The sequence below is a fragment of the Conger conger genome, chromosome 9 (assembly GCF_963514075.1).
Source record: "Conger conger chromosome 9, fConCon1.1, whole genome shotgun sequence".
Lineage (NCBI taxonomy): Eukaryota > Metazoa > Chordata > Actinopteri > Anguilliformes > Congridae > Conger > Conger conger.
Genome location: NC_083768.1, coordinates 7,635,596 through 7,652,331, shown reverse-complemented (window position 1 = coordinate 7,652,331; position 16,736 = coordinate 7,635,596). Strand labels below are relative to the sequence as shown.

Sequence of the window (16,736 nt, the reverse complement as noted above, 5' to 3'; positions counted from 1 at the left end):
ATGTGCTGATGTGCAATAGTAGCTTGTAATTTTGATGAAAAGTATTGTAGTGAGCGGCGCAGTTGATGGAGACTGAGACAGACTTGGCATTTCTTGAATCACTCCAGCGGAGCTTCGTTTTATTGCTCTCGCCTTTAGAAAGGCGGTTGGGGCAGCTTCATCGCTTAACATCGTAATGCAGGAACAAACAGTACTAGAACGTATCTGCTAGAACGTATAGCACAAGCTAGGCTCTGATTGGGGCAACAAATGATTTATATTTCATATTTAATTTGATTTTGATTTGTTTGGATTCATTTGAGAGTTCATAAAAGCTCACAGACATGAAAAACATACTGTAACAGCAAAAAAACATTGTAAGGAAAACTGTTAAGATCAAATAATGGCTAACAATTACTACAATTAATCACTGCAAAGCTTGCACAAACCAATAATCAGAATCTGTGTCGGCATTTCCCTCCCAGCAGTGGGTTAAAAGATGGACTGTACGGCATTGCAAGGACTACTTACTGTTTTTTATATATTTTTCACAAATTTTAGCTTGCACTTTTACAAACCAGATAATGTGGCAGGGTGAGAGTTCTCATTTACTCAATTTTAATACAAATCTAATGTAATGTAATCTAATCTAACACACACACACAGATACCAAATATCAGATTCACCCTCCCTCCTCAGTCCTCATTTCTCTGAAAAAAAACAACAGAAATAAAGAACTTTAAACAAAGAACTGCATCCGAAATTCATACAAAGCAATACAATCTGCAGCAGTGTGGCTTTTTAGACCTCTTTTAACAAGGTGAGAGTGTGCTGCTCAGTTGTGTGCAGTAGGATGTGTGACCGAGTGTGTGAGTGTGTGAGTGTGCAACAGAGAGTGTGAGTGTGTGGTAGAGTGTGTGAGCGTGCGACCGAGTGTGTGAGTGTGCGACAGAGAGTGTGAGTGTGCGACAGAGAGTGTGAGTGTGCAACAGAGTGTGAGTGTGCTAGAGTGTGAGTGTGGTAGTGTGTGTGTTAGAGAGTGTGAGTGTGTGGTAGAGAGTGTGAGTGTGGTAGAGTGTGAGTGTGTGGTAGTGTGTGTGAGTGTGTGTTAGAGAGTGTGAGTGTGTGGTGTGTGGTAGAATGTGTGTTAGAGAGTGTGAGTGTGTGGTAGAGTGTGTGAGTGTGGTCGAGTGTGAGTGTGTGGTAGAATGTGTGGTAGAGTGTGAGTGTGTGTTAGAGAGTGTGAGTGTGTGGTTGAGTGTGTGAGTGTGGTAGAGTGTGAGTGTGTGGTAGAATGTGTGTTAGAGAGTGTGAGTGTGTGGTAGTGCGTGTGTTAGAGAGTGTGTGTGTGTGGTAGAGTGTGTGGTAGAGAGTGTGAGTGTGTGGTAGAGAGTGTGAGTGTGGTAGAGTGTGAGTGTGTGGTAGAGAGTGTGAGTGTGTGGTAGAGAGTGTGAGTGTGTGGTAGAGTGTGTGAGTGTGTGGTAGAGAGTGTGAGTGTGTGGTAGAGAGTGTGAATGTGTGTTAGAGAGTGTGAGTGTGTGGTAGAGAGTGTGAGTGTGTGGTAGAGTGTGTTGTATTGAAAGCGTGTGAGTGTTTTTGGACCTGTTTTTAAAGAGGGTACAGAGTGTGTCAGATTGAAGCTCACTGCTGATGAGAAATATAAACACAGTGACCATGACTGACCTGCAGCACCTCTCTCTGACATTAACTGCGATGACAGCCGAAACCATGGCAACCAGACCCATGGAGAACAGCACTGACTTTACTGCACATGGTGAGAGGCCAGGAGATGGTGCTACAGGATATAAACATTACACAGGACCCCACAGAGACAACTACTGTCACACACAAACACACGCACTTACACAAAATTATTTTGATGCAACACAGTAAATGGCGTATCTTTTCACACATCTAATTATTATTTTTATTTTTTTGGAAGTGAAATTAGAAGAACGGAGCTACGAAATCACCTGTCGGGATTGGCCAATCCATTTTGGAGGATATAGCTTTTTAAAATATGTGTGTCTGACATGAGAGGTTTTGTGAAATCAGCCTTCAAAGTTTGAGTGGTTGTCACGGTTTCCCAATTAGAAGTGCCCTCGATGTAAAAGCTGGCCCCTCAGCCACTACATTGGAGGGTCTGGAGACATTGGGGGTCTGTGGGTGTCAACCAGCTTTAGGCAGCGTTTTAAAATAATTCTAAGCTTTATTTATATAGCACCGTTATATCGTCGAAAGTAATGTTTGGTTTGATCCCATTTAAATCAGTAGAGATAGAGTCCATGTTTTATGGCACACAAATGCACACGTCCTTCACTATTATCAACTGCAATTTTCATTCTAGGATATACAGATTTAACATAAATATGCAGAGAACGGACCAAGTGCAAGGAGTGCAAGTTCATCTAATAATTTCTGCCGAGTACAAGCTAATCACAGACTATGCTAATCAGAGAGTAATTGCTGACTGACCGCGAGGTTGGCAGGACTTGACTGTCACACTGCTGCTTTGGGAGCTGACGGGGTTCTTGGCCGTACAGGTGTAGATCTCTTCTGCCAGGGTGGGGGACACAGTCAGGGTAGTTTTGTTCTCTGTTCCGGGAATGTTGCCTCCATTTGTGGACCAGAAGAGCACCACCCAGTGGCTTCCAAACACACTGCAACTCAGGGTCACATTACAGCCGTCTGTGCTGTTATTGACCTGGGTGGTTATCTGCACTGAGTCAATCATCTCTGTGGAGAAAGGAAGCACCAGCATCAAATTAATATTACAATCAACAGACACAAATGGTGAAACCACTTCATTACAGGTCAGCGATCTACAGACACACACACACTGAAACACACCACTTCATTACAGTTCAGAGATCTACAGACACACACTGAAACACACCACTTCATTACAGTTCAGGGATCTACAGACACACACATGGAGACACACCACTTCATTCCAGGTCAGAGGTCTACAGACACAAACACTGAGGTGCTCACCATAAACTTGCAGTTCATATGTCACTGGCTTCAGGGACCTGGATGATACTAAACCGCCAAAGACATATTCCCCAGAATCCTCTTCTCTCAGATTGTTGATTTTTAGAGCCCCAGTGTCATTATTCACGATCAATCTCCCTTTGAAGTTTGAGTCTATATGCCGGATTTCAAATGATGATTTTTCAGATTTTCTCACTAATGTGATGATATCATCGCTGTTCTTTTTCCAATTCATGTAACCAATTCCTTTGAGTAGTCGCTCCTCCGTGGGAAGCAAAACGGACTTTCCAACGACTCCATTCAACTGCAGTGAATCTCCGCAGACTGTGAGCGAATGCAACAGCAACACAACTGTTACTAGAACACAGTTACCAACACAACACATCCATCGTTACAAAACTTAAAACACAACTACTAAATCAGACCAGGGCTCAAATAGTATTTGTTTTGGATTCAAATGCATTTCTGAATTTCACTAAGCTTGCCTGGTGTATCGGAACTAATGAAATTATCCAAAAAGTTTAAACCTCACCCATCTGGTTCTCCTTGTAGGCTCAAATACACCATGTCAGATCAATACAGCACAAAAAGTATTTGAATTCAAAATAAATATTATTTGAACCCTGGTCCACTATTAATACACAATCAAAGATAAGATAAGTACTACTCAAGTGTGACTACTTGATAATAATTTCTACAACTGTTACTGCAACACAGCTTTCACTACAACATGATTACTAATAAACAACTATTACAGCACTACTACTATTCTTACTGCAATATATCACACAGGCATTACTCACTAAAAAACACAAAAACGACTACAATTTAACCATGACTGGTATATGTGAGGGTGGCATGGCTGTTGCAGTGGGTAGCAGTGCCGCCTCACAGCAAGGAGGTCCTGAGTTCGAATCCTGGTCGGCCGGGGCCTCTCTTTGTGGAGTTTGCATGTTCTCCCCGTGTCTGCGTGGGTTTCCTCCAGGTACTCCGGTTTCCTCCCACAGTCCAAAGACATGCAGGTCAGGCTGATTGGAGAGTCTAAATTGCCCATGGGAATGAGTGTGTGAGTGAATGGTGTGTGTGCCCTGCGATGGACTGGCGACCTGTCCAGGGTGTATTCCTGCCTTTCACCCAATGTATGCTGGGATAGGCTCCAGCCCCCTGGCGACCCTGTTCAGGATAAGCGGGTTAAGATAATGGATGGATGGATGGATGGATGGATGGATGATTTCATTATTAATTTGCACCAACATTTTGGGCAAAACAACCTTTCGTCTGTTGCCAAAAGTAACAAAGCAAAATGCAGGTTCCATCAAACATAAAACATTTACCTGCCACAACAGGTAAGGTAACGTGGCACATAGTAGGGCCAGTCACGTGCAAGAAACCGGCAACGAGCAAAGAATTAAATTAAACAAGCCAATGTCAAATCCTCATGAAGGCCTTTCAGCATGAAAGCCCCCCATATGGCAACCTGATAGCCTCAATGCCCATATACTTTAATTCACTTAAATTATGTTTGCATTGTCCCCTGGGGGCGGGAGGGGCGCTGGCTTCATGTACCCTTCAGGGGGCTCACAAGCTAATGTCAGCAGGTAAGGGTGAAGCATACACTAAAATATAAATACCTCCAAACAAATGAACTACAAACAAACTCTAAACTACAATCAAAATTGTGCAGGAGCAAGTGGTTTTGTAAAGTGGCACAGAGTCCGAATACATCCAAAATGTGAACAACCAAAAGAGGCACGCCATTCATATTACATACCAAATTTGAACAACCAAAAGAGGCACGCCATTCATATTACATACCAAATGTGAACAACCAAAAGAGGCACGCCATTCATATTATATACCAAAAGAGGCCAGAGAGGTCCTGAGTGTAGTGTAGGAACTGGGTTTGTAACCGCGCAATGATCCAGCAACAGACTTATCCAGAGCAACGTACAGTTGTTTGCCTGCTCGAGGGCCCATTGGCTGTGCGGATCTTATTGCGGCTACACTGGGATTAGAACCACCAACCTTGCGTGTCCCCGTCATTTACCTTAACCGCTACGCTACAGGCCTCTACCAAATGGAACAGATGTGTTTGAATATCTTAAAACTGCTTGTGGAGAGCGCAATGCAAAGGAGAAGAATTAGAAAACGAGACAAGCTAATTGTGTGATGGCTATGTTCCAAACAATTAAGTGTCTGAAAGATAAAGTTACGGAAATTCCTAATTTGCGATGTGACATTGAACGTTCGGAGATGAAACTGGAGGGAAATCCTAGAGGCCTCTGTTGCAGAACGCCTGGTGCATGCCACAGCACAACTATCCATCCATCCATCGTAACCCGCTTATCCGGAGTCGGGTCGCGGTGGCAGTAGGCAAAGCTGGGTATTCCAGGCGTCCCTCTCCCCAGCAACGCATTCTAGCTCCTCTTGGGGGATCCCGATGCGTTATATAATTTCTCCAGTGGGCTCTGGGTCTACCTCGGGGCTGCGCCCACTTGGACGAGCCCGGAAAACCTCCAAAGGGAGGCGCCCGGGAGGCATCCTGATCAGATGCCCGAACCACCTCAATTGGCTCCTTTCGACACGAAGGAGCCGCGGCTCTACTCCGACCTCCCTCCGGATGTCCGAGCTCCTCACCCTATCTCTAAGGCTGAGACCGGCCACCCTACGGAGGAAGCTCATTTCAGCCGCTTGTATACGCGATCTCGTTCTTTCGGTCATGACCCAAAGCTTGTGACCATAGGTGAGGGTTGGGACATAGATCGACCGGTAAATCGAGAGCTTCGCCTTCCGGCTCAGCTCCCTCTTCACCACGACGGTCCGGTGCAACGCCCGCATTACTGCTGACGCTGCACCAATCCGCCTGTCGATCTCACACTCCCTTCTACCCTCACTCGTGAACAAGACCCTGAGATACTTGAACTCCTTCACTTGGGGCAAAGGCTCGTTCCCAACCCGGAGGGAGCAATCCACCGTTTTCGGACTGCCTCTCATCCCGGCCGCTTCACACTCGGCTGCAAACCCCTCCAGTCTGTGCTGAAGGTCACGGTCCGATGAAGCCAGCAGAACCACATCATCCGCAAAAAGCAGAGATGTGGTTCTGAGGTCACCAAACCGGACACTCTCCTCACCTCGGCTGCGCCTTGAGAGTCCAACACCCACTGGAAACGTGCCGAGAATGCGGACACAGCTCTCACTTTGGTTATACAGGGACCGGATGGCTCGTAGCAACGGCCCCGGTACCCCATACTCCCGCAGTACACCCCACAGGGTTCCCCAGGGGACATGGTCGAAAGCCTTCTCCAAGTCCACAAAGCACATGTGGACTAGATGGACAAACTCCCATGACCCCGCCAGCAACCCCGCCAAGGTAAAGAGCTGGTCCACTGTTCCACGGCCAGGACAGAAGCCACATTGCTCCTCCTGAATCCGAGGTTCGACCGTCGGTCGGAGCCTCCTTTCCAGCACCCTAGAGTAAGCTTTCCCAGGGAGGCTGAGGAGTGTTATACCCCGATAATTGGAATACACCCTCCGGTCCCCCTTCTTAAAAATGGGGACCACCACCCCGGTCTGCCACTCTGCAGGTACTGTCCCCGACCTCCACGTTACACTGAAGAGGCGTGTCAGCCAAGACAGCCCAACAATGTCCAGAGCCTTCAGCATCTCAGGGCGAATCTCATCCACACCCGGCGACTTGCAACTTCCGCCAGGGATATAGGTGCAGATTCCTGGAAGAGGCAGAGTCTTCAGGCTCTGCCTCTTCCACAGAGGACGTGTTGTTCGGGTTCAGGAGCTCCTCAAAGTGCTCTTTCCACCGCCCGACAATATCCCCAGTCCGGGTCAGCAGTTCTCCTTCCCTGCTGAAAACAGCCTGAGACAAGCCCTGCTTTCCCTTTCTGAGTCGTCGGATGGTTTGCCAGAACTTCCTCGAGGCCAACCGGCTTCTCCATAGCCTCCCGAACTCCTCCTATAGCCGAAGCCGCAGCCCTTCTGGCCACCTGGTACCTGTCTGCTGCTTCAGGGGACCCCCAGGCCAGCCAAGCCCGAAAGGCCTGCTTCTTCAGTTTGATGGCCTCCCTCCCTTAGGTTGCCACCCCGACAGGCACCGATGACCTTCTGGCCACAGCTCCTGCTTGCCGCCTCTGCAATGGAGGCTTTGAACATGGCCCACTCGGACTCCATGTCCCTAGCTTCCCCCGGGATGCGTGAGAAGTTCCTCCGGAGGTGGGAGTTGAAGACCTCACGAACAGGGGCCTCCGCCAGACGTTCCCAGTTCACCCTCACTACACATCTGGGTTTACCGGGTCTGTCCGGCAGCCTCCCCGGCCACTTGATCCAACTCACCACCAGGTGGTGATCAGTTGACAGCTCTGCTCCTCTCTTCACCCGAGTGTCCAAGACATACGGCTGCAGGTCTGATGATACGACCACAAAGTCGATCATCGATCTTTGGCCTAAGGTGCTCTGGTACCAAGTACACTACCCTAGCTACCCTATGCTCGAACATGGTGTTTGTTATCGACAATCCATGACCAGCACAGAAGTCCAATAACAAAACACCACTTGGGTTCAGATCAGGCAGGCCATTCCTCCCAATCACCCCCCTCCAGGTTTCTCCGTCATTGCCCACGTGAGCGTTGAAGTCGCCCAGCAGAACTATGGAGTCTCCGGGTGGCACCCTTTCCAGGATGCCGCCCAGTGACTCCAAGAAGGCCGGATACTCTGAACTGCCGTTTGGTGCATAAGCACAATTGACAGTCAGAGCATTCCCCCCAGCGACACGTAGTCGCAGAGAGGCGACCCTCTCATTCCCCGGGTGGAACTCCAACACAGTGGCGCTCAGCCGGTGGCTTCTGAGTATCCCCACACCCGCCCGGTGCCTCTCACCTTGAGCAACTCCAGAAAAGAAGAGTCCAGCCCCTCTCCAGGAGTTTGGTTCCGGAATCAGTACTGTGCGTGGAGGTGAGCCCAACTATTTCTAGTTGGTACCGCTCCGCCTCCCACACTAGCTCTGGTTCCTTCCCCACCAGAGAGGTGACGTTCCATGTCCCCAGAACCAGTCTGCGACACCGAGGATCAGCTCGCCCGGATCCCCGCCTTTGCCTACTGCCCATTGGGCAAAGCACCCGACTCCGATGCTGACCCCTGCAGGTGGTGAGGCCACAGGGCGGCGACCCTACGTGACCAGTTCGGGCTGTGCCCGGCCGGGCCCCATGGGATAAGCTCGCCGACGAGCTCCCCTCCCGGGTCTGGCTCCAGAAGGGGCCGATGCTCCCTTTTCCGGGCGAGGTAACTAGGTCATTGTGTGGCCGTATCATGGAGTCTTTGAATCGCTCTTAGTTTGGCCCCTCCCCCGGGACCAATTTGCCAACAGTGCCCCCGACAACCTAGCTCCCAGGATCACCGGGACACACAAACCCCTCCACCACGTTAAGGTGGCGATTCCTTGGATTCCACAGCACAACTAGAATTTAAAAAAGACATTTGTCAGTTGAGGGGAAAAACTGAGTAGCACGACTTCAGGATTAATTAAAGCGCAGGGACAGCTACGCGAGGCGCAGATCGCATATGAGGAGTTATGGAATGTCTCTGGTGAAAATAAGGATTGGGGCATTGTACAAAAGTTAAGGTTGTTGAAGGAAAAAATAGCAAAGCAAAAATGAACTAACACTGTAATGCAACGGCGAGTGGCAGCGCTTGGTTTCGGGACATTAGACCAGCAGAGTCAGATTACAGTCCTGATGATGATGAATGGCAGATCAGACGGGCAAATGCGACAGATCCTTGGGTAGGCGTGGATGTTGAAGGAAGTAATGATGACCAGACAGGATGTAGTGCATCCATTGCTCATTCACTTTGTTCTCATTTCCGAAGGGCGGTTTCCATTGAGGGGAGATCACCAAACGCAAGCCAATAAGTACACGCAGAGTTTGTACAAGTGGAACAAATAATCCCGTTAATGGGACTGTCATTTACGAATATGAGGACCAGCAGGTTGATCGCGATCTTACACTGACTGGGTTGACTACTTATCAGCAACAACTTCCCACGTGGGATGGAGTTAGCGACCCGACTGCTGTTGTTGACAAGGTGCAAGCGCTACAGCGAATACACTCAGTTTACTGACAAGGACTGCTGTAAATGATTACAATCTGGGCTGCCTACATCGGCCATTATCCCAGTAGAATTTGTACAGGGCCATGGAAACCCTGTTGCTTTCCCCAAAAATGACATACGATTAAGACTAATGAACGAGGCTATGCTCGTTATAGCTGTTATAGCTGACATGAATAAAATTCTTGAGTTTGTTCACAAGGAGGGGCAGCATCCCACAGATTTTCTTAGAACATTTGTAGGAGTCTATAATCGTAACAGAGGTGGAGGGGCCAGAGCACTATTGACAGGTGATGACCCGATTTTCTGGAGTTTGGTCATTCATAAATACAAAGGCTGTGTTTCCCCTACCTGCCAGCAATTATTATTATAATTTAATAGGGAATTGAGTGCACAGCCAATCAGACAGGCAGAGAGATCCAGGACTGTTTATCTGCATGGAATGAGTCTCAACTCAGTTCATCCCCCAAACAGAGCTCCAGGAAAAGGATTGCCGTACTAACATCTAATCAGGGCCAGGCCAAATTTAATTGTTTTAACTGTGGAAAAGCAGGCCACATTCAGAGTGAGTGTAGGAGCCCCCGTGTGTGCACCAATGACAGTATTGTTGACAGTGCTGGTCAAAAGGAGGGGGGAAGGAAGGAAAAGGGCCAAAACGGCTGGGTGCACAGCAGCCTCAGTCAGAATAGCCAGAGACTGAAGGCACTCACATGTCACACCTACTTTCTGCGGTTAAGGCTATGGGGCCAGAGACTGAAGGCACTCACACGTCAGACCTACTGTCTGCGGTTAAGGCTATGGGGACAGAGACTAAAGGCACTCACATGTCAGACCTACTGTCTGTGGTTAAGGCTATGGGGCCAGAGACTAAAGGCACTCACATGTCACACCTACTTTCTGCGGTTAAGGCTATGGGGCCAGAGACTGAAGGCACTCACACGTCAGACCTACTGTCTGCGGTTAAGGCTATAGGGCCAGAGACTGAAGGCACTCACATGTCAGACCTACTTTCTGTGGTTAAGGCTATAGGGCCAGAGACTGAAGGCACTCACATGTCAGACCTACTGTCTGCGGTTAAGGCCATGGGGAGGCTGCTACTACAGCTAGTGTCTTGTGGGTACAGGTAAATGGCAAATGGCAGGCATTTATATAGCGCCTTTATCCAATGCACTGTACAATTGATGCTTCTCCATTCACCCATTCATACACACACTCACACACCGATGGCGATTGGCTGCCATGCAAGGCACCAACCAGCTCGTCAGGAGCATTTGGGGGTTAGGTGTCTTGCTCAGGGACGCTTCGACACAGCCCGGGTGGGGGATCGAACCGGCAACCCTCCGACTGCCAGACGACTGCTCTTACTGCCTGAGCCATTGTAGGGAAAAATTCACAGAACAAAAGATCTCCCTCCTAAAAGCATGATAAACAATCACAAGTCAAAATCAGACTCCACCTTAGTCAGCAGGCTGGTTCCTCCAAAGCGCTCGATGATGTATGCTAAAAGTGTATCAATATATCCGTATTAAAGTATGATATGTACCCTGTATAGTTTCAAACCGATTAATGCTAAATTGTGCTAGAATTACACAGCAGCCAGCTGGGGGGGGGAGGCGTCTCGAACTGTCAAGGACACGGGCAGAGCGAGATATGACTGTACAGCTGATTTCTCTGGGACTCTCAATGTTTTTTGCCAGAAGTGTATCTATAGGCAAGTGACTTATAATCACTATATCCCATGTACGCTGCTTGTTTTTAAATCAAATGAACCTAGAACATTAATTATAGCTGAGCTTATGAAAACGCAAGAAACCACAGTGAAAACTGTTGAAATGAGAGCAAAGAATGCAACGTACATTTACTCCCTTAGAAGAGAATAATTAATCAAATGTTTAGTATGTCCGTATATTTTCAATGATTACGGCAGCTTAGATCGTCTTATAAAAGCGAAAGATACAGAGTGACGTGTATGGATGATGTGTGTGTTAGAGGGGGGGCATCCAGAACTTAATGAGGTCTGGTAGTTTTCCACTCTGCCAAGAGCAGGTGCGGGGTGAAGTGAGGACGGGGGGAGTCCTGAACTTTGTTCGTAGTTGGCAGAACGCGCTGAACTTGGCAGAGCATAAGGACCATTGGTGATTTGCCACAATGATGTTGTGGGAGGAGCTTTGGGAGGAGTTACGATAAGAACAGTGTGGGTGTTGTAGGTGGAGTAACTGTGTATAAAATGGGTGTAAAAATGACAGTCGGGGTTCAGTTCTGGAGAACTGATCTGGCTTTATGCACGTGTGCTAATAAAGTCTGATTTTCCTGAAGAACTTGCTGCCGTGGTGTCGTTTTTGAAATGATAAATGATGAAATGATACTCATCCCTGCTAATACCTCTCCTCATCTGGATCTCTCCATTTCCCTCAGGGATACCACACTCACGCCATCACCCAGTCCAAGAAACCTCGGCGTGGTGATGGACAGCAGACTGTCCCTTTCCGAGAACATTGCGCCGGTGACCCGGTCTTGCAGGTTCTTCCCATACAACATACGGAGAATCCGCCCCTTTCTCACCCCCTACTCGACCCAGCTCCTGGTCCAAGCGATTTGTTCTATCCCGCCTGGACTACTGCAATTCCCTCTTGGCTGGCCTCCCAGCGTCTGCCATCAGACCCCTCCAACTTAACCAGAATGCAGCAGCTCGTCTGGTCTTCAACCTTCCCAAATACTCACACGTCACCCCCCTGCTTACTTCCTGCCACTGGCTGCCTGTCATGGCTCGCATCAAATTCAAAACATTGGTGCTAGCCTTCCAAGCAGTTAAGGGGTCTTCCCGAGCTAATCTACAAACAATCATCAGACCCTACACCCCTGCCAGACCTCTTCGTTCAGCCTCCACAGGCCGCTTGGCACCTCCTCCTCTCAGAACCTCCACCTCACGCTCACGACTACTGTCTGTTCTGGCTCCACGGTGGTGGAACTAACTCCCCGTTGAGGTCAGAACTGAAGAATCTCTCCCCACCTTCAAGCGCAAGCTGAAGACACACCTCTTCAAGCAGCACCTCTCCCCATCCCTCCCTACCCTGTGAACCTTAATTGTCGTCTCTGTGACTTGCTTTGTGTATCGGTATTTTTAGTTAGCTAGGTAAGCAGTGTTTGGATAGTGAACTTTGGTCACTTTTGCTCTGTTGTTTGTTTCTTTGTTCAAAAAAAAAATCTTATCTTTCTTGTCCAGGTAGCAGTTGAAATTGTACTTCCCTCTAGGATCTTTAAGCGAACTTATCCCTGGTTTTGGGTATGCACTTTGTTGTACGTCGCTCTGGATAAGAGCGTCTGCCAAATGCCAATAATGTAATGTAATGTAATGTAATGTTTTTCGACAAATTGAAGATTTGGACTCTGTCGTTTCCTAGACACGACACCATGTCACCCATAGTGTTCCCATGATGGGGATTTCCTGGATTTCCAAAACAACAGGAAAGAGACAATGGTTTCAAATTGAATTTTGGCATTCCCAGCTGTACTAATGGCCATTAGGGCAACAGAGGTGCCTACCTTTAAAAAAATAAAATAAAATAAATAATAAAAAAATAATAATAATTGGCTGGGACGCAAATGAGCTTTGACATCAGTGTCAATATGAATACAATTATTAAAACTGCATAAGACTATACACTCACACTTGTTCTTTCTCTCCCCTACAGAACTAATCAGGATGAGGACAATGCTCCTGGTTCTATGGACCAGACTAGTTGGCGCCTGGTTGCACTACTACATGGGAGGTTCCTGTCCTATTCACAAACCACACACAATGTATCAAGCAAGGATAATATGCCCAGCTGCAGTTGGATTCACCGACTGGACTTCAGACATGGTGGAAAGATGGTGAAGCATCACAACAGAGGGCACATGAAAGAATTGCTTCGCAAAATAGAGCATTTGGTGTTACAGTAAAAGCATGTTAATGGTCATATAATAATAACATAATACTTGGGTTTTAGGGAAAGGATAACCAGGGGAGCTGGGTCATGAAGTGTTAATCAATAAGTTACCCTGGTCTAACAATGATGCATCCAAATTCATATGATTAAAACAATACGAAGGTTCATGTAAAAATAGGCAATGTCACCCTCTGAAGGAACGGGAAGAATCAAGCCGTTGGACTGGGACAGAGTGGGGTAATGCTACCCTCTGGGCCCACAATTGTACATTGTATGGTTGAATATATTGAACTAATTCTACATTATTTTCTAGGTTTGACTCCTGGTTGGCTCGCCAATAATGTCAAATTTTTGTTAAATATATTCATCTGTGCGATTGTCAGTAGAACAATAAATGCAGGTATGTCTTTGTTTCAAATGTGAAAGTTTAATATAGTAGAGGAACTAGTGGTTCTGTTCCCCAAGTACAGATCAACAAGAACTAGCAGATGAGGGAGAATGTCAACACTTATACCCTGTCCCTGAGTGGAGAACAAATGGCCATTGTCATACATTGAAACACATCACAGGAGTGGGGAGGGGGGTGAATAGATCTGGTGAGGGGGTAAAGTGATTCGGTCTGGTGGGGAGGTACACTACAAATCTTTTAAATTAGTGGTCATATAATCACAAAGCTCTATACTATACAGTCCATGATGCACAATGAGTCATGTAAAAAGCAGACATTTGCATATGAAGTCACATGACGCCTCGACAGTAATGCCATTCTCAGCTCAAAGAGTGAGTATTTACAGCCTATTTAAATCTACTGGAGCTGACTGAATTTGAGAATGTCCCGTATGTTCAACAGGGCATCAAGCACAGCACAGCACAGCTAATTCCTTCAGGAAGCAAACAGGGCTGGTTGGAATGAGAGATCAGAGAATGTATCTTTACAAAGTAGAACATGTCTTACAAATACATCTGTCTGTATACTAACTACAGTCAAAATGATGGAGGAAAATGTTACTGCAGATGACAAAGGTGATAAAGAGATTTGAACCACACAAAATAAGAGGCAAGTCACCTATTATATGAATACATATTTCAAATAGACGTAGTTATTAAACTGTACCTGCAAACAGCAGTGTGGGCACCAACAGGACAAGCATTTTCAATCCAAGAGATCTGTGTGGCTTCCTCTATGGAGATAGGGCTTATTATGTGTGTATGTGTGTACGTGTATGTGTGCCTGTGTGTGTTTACACAAGAAGTGCCCCATATTTCCACATATTTCCCCATATTACTAATAGTGCCCCATATTGCGAACTCTGCCATTTGCTCTAAAAAAACAGAAGTGGAACCCAGAAACAAACATTGAAACAAACGGAAACTTCTCTATTTCTAATTTCTAATTTCTTACTGAATGCCTCTCGAGATGAAAAGCAATTCAGTCTTAAAAACTCTCTATCTGTCTGTCTGTCTGTCTACTTTAGTACCTCTATACCAGCCACTCCTTTGATATCTTGGCTGTGTGCTTAGGGTCGTTGTCCTGCTGAAAGATGAACCGTCGCCCCAGTCTGAGGTCAAGAGCGCTCTGGAGCAGGTTTTCATCCAGGATGTCTCTGTACATTGCTGCATTCATCTTTCCCTCAATCCTGACTAGTCTCCCAGTTCCTGCCACTGAAAAACATCCCCACAGCATGAAGCTGCCACCACCATGCTTCACTGTAGGGATGGTATTGGCCAGGTGATGAGCGGTGCCTGGTTTCCTCCAAACATGACGCCTGGCATTCATGCCAAAGAGTTCAATCTTTGTCTCATCAGACCAGAAATTTTGTTTCTCATGGTCTGAGAGTCCTTCAGGTGCCTTTTGGCAAACTCCAGGCGGGCTGCCATGTGCCTTTTACTCAGGAGTGGCTTCCGTCTGGCCACTCTACCATACAGGCCTGATTTGTGGATTGCTGCAGAGATGGTTGTCCTTCTGGAAGGTTCTCCTCTCTCTACAGAGGAATGCTGGAGCTCTGACAGAGTGACTATCGGGTTCTTGGTCACCTCCCTAACTAAGGCCCTTCTCCCCCGATTGCTCAGTTTAGACGGGCGGCCAGCTCTAGGAAGAGTCCTGGTGGTTCCGAACTTCTTCCATTTACGGATGATGGAGGCCACTGTACTCATTGGGACCTTCAAAGCAGCAGAAATTTTTCTGTACCCTTCCCCAGATTTGTGCCTCGAGACAATCCTGTCTCGGCAATCTACAGACAATTCCTTTGACTTCATGCTTGGTTTGTGCTCCGACATGTCACTGTCAACTGTGGGACCTTATATAGACAGGTGTGTGCCTTTCCAAATCATGTCCAATCAACTGAATTTACCACAGGTGGATTCCAATTAAGCTGTAGAAACATCTCAAGGTTGATCAGTCGAAACAGGATGCACCTGAGCTCAATTTTGAGCTTCATGGCAAAGGCTGTGAATACTTATGTACATTTTATGTACATGTACATATTTTTTTATTTTTAATAAATTTGCAAAAATCACCAAAAAAACGATTTTCTCGTTGTCACTATGGGGTATTGTGTGTAGAATTTGGAGGAAAAAAATGAATTTTATCAATTTTGGAATACGGCTGTAACATAACAAAATGTGGGAAAAGTGAAGCGCTCTGAATACTTTCCGGATACACTGTAGGTGATGTATTTAGTGTGATTTAGATCTCTTTATCACCTATGTCACATGCAGTAACATTGGCCTCCATCTTTTTGACTGTAGTTAGTATATAGACAGATTAGTATATAGACAGTATTTGGTAGGCATGTTCTACTTTGTGAAGATACATTAACACATTTCTGTCTGATCTCTCATGTCAACCAGCCCTGTTTAGTAACAGAAGGAATTAGTGGTGTTCAAAAAATAGCAGTACAACATCAGTAACCTGATGAACCACTGTTATTAGTCGTAGTGATATTTCTGCATGGCACAAATAATTTACTTGTAGATGTCGTAGTGTAATAGAAAAACAACAGACCCAACTGTCATGACATGCACACTGCTTGTTCTGAGAAATTGACTCATTCATTGAAAGGGGTGTGTTAAAAATAATAGCAGTGTGGAGTTTAATTAGAGAATTAATTAATTCTGTGAAAAAACAGGTGTCATTAATTGTCCTTTAGTAAGGAAAAAAGGAAGCGAATGTTTCACACATTATTATAAAATATATTTTCTTCTGAATAGTAAAATAGGCCGTTCCAAACATTGTTTGGAGGAACAACATCATTTGATAAAAAAGTTGATTGGAGAGGGGAAAACATATTAATAAGAAGTGCAGAAAATTATAGGATGCTCAGCTAAAATTATCTCAAATGCTTTAAAATGGCAACAAAAACCCGAAACATGCAGAAGGAAACAAGCAACTACTGTTAAAACGGATCAAAGAATAGTGATCAAAGAATGGCAAATATTCAGCCATTTATCAGCTCCAGAAAGATCAAAGATGATCTACAATTACGTGTAAGTACTGTTACAGTCAGAAGACGTTTGATAGAAGCTAAGCTATCAGCAAGAAACCCCAGTAAAGCACCATTGTTGAAAAAGGGAAATGTGCAGAATTGGTTAAAATTTGCCAAGGAACATTGATTGTTCCAAAGAGAAATGGCGTAACATTCTGTGAACTGATGAGAGTAAAATTGTTATTTTTGGGTCTAGTGGTCAGACGACCCCCGGGTACTGAATTCAAGCCAACAA

General features: G+C 46.2%; 1 protein-coding gene across 1 annotated transcript; it reads right to left on the bottom strand.

Moving 5' to 3' along the window:
• Positions 1–253: 253 nt before the first annotated feature.
• On the bottom strand, positions 254–14,241 carry LOC133137471 (SLAM family member 5-like). The gene is made up of 5 exons (XM_061255771.1): positions 14,131–14,241; positions 2,974–3,297; positions 2,455–2,715; positions 1,663–1,774; positions 254–689 (listed from the first exon to the last, which is right to left on the bottom strand). The coding sequence occupies exons 1-5, from the start codon at positions 14,165–14,167 to the stop codon at positions 662–664; spliced, it is 762 nt and encodes a 253-aa protein (XP_061111755.1). The 5' UTR covers positions 14,168–14,241; the 3' UTR covers positions 254–661.
• Between the last annotated feature and the right edge of the window lie 2,495 nt (positions 14,242–16,736).

Bases quoted from the DNA above. Each gene is read 5' to 3' on its own strand.
- LOC133137471 (XM_061255771.1), bottom strand. From the start codon at position 14,167: ATGCTTGTCCTGTTGGTGCCCACACTGCTGTTTGCAG. The intron at 3,298-14,130 runs GTACAGTTTAAT...ATTCGCTCACAG, and splicing joins GCCCACACTGCTGTTTGCAG to TCTGCGGAGATTCACTGCAG. The intron at 690-1,662 runs GTCAGTCATGGT...GTTTTTTTTCAG, and splicing joins GTCAGAGAGAGGTGCTGCAG to AGAAATGAGGACTGAGGAGG.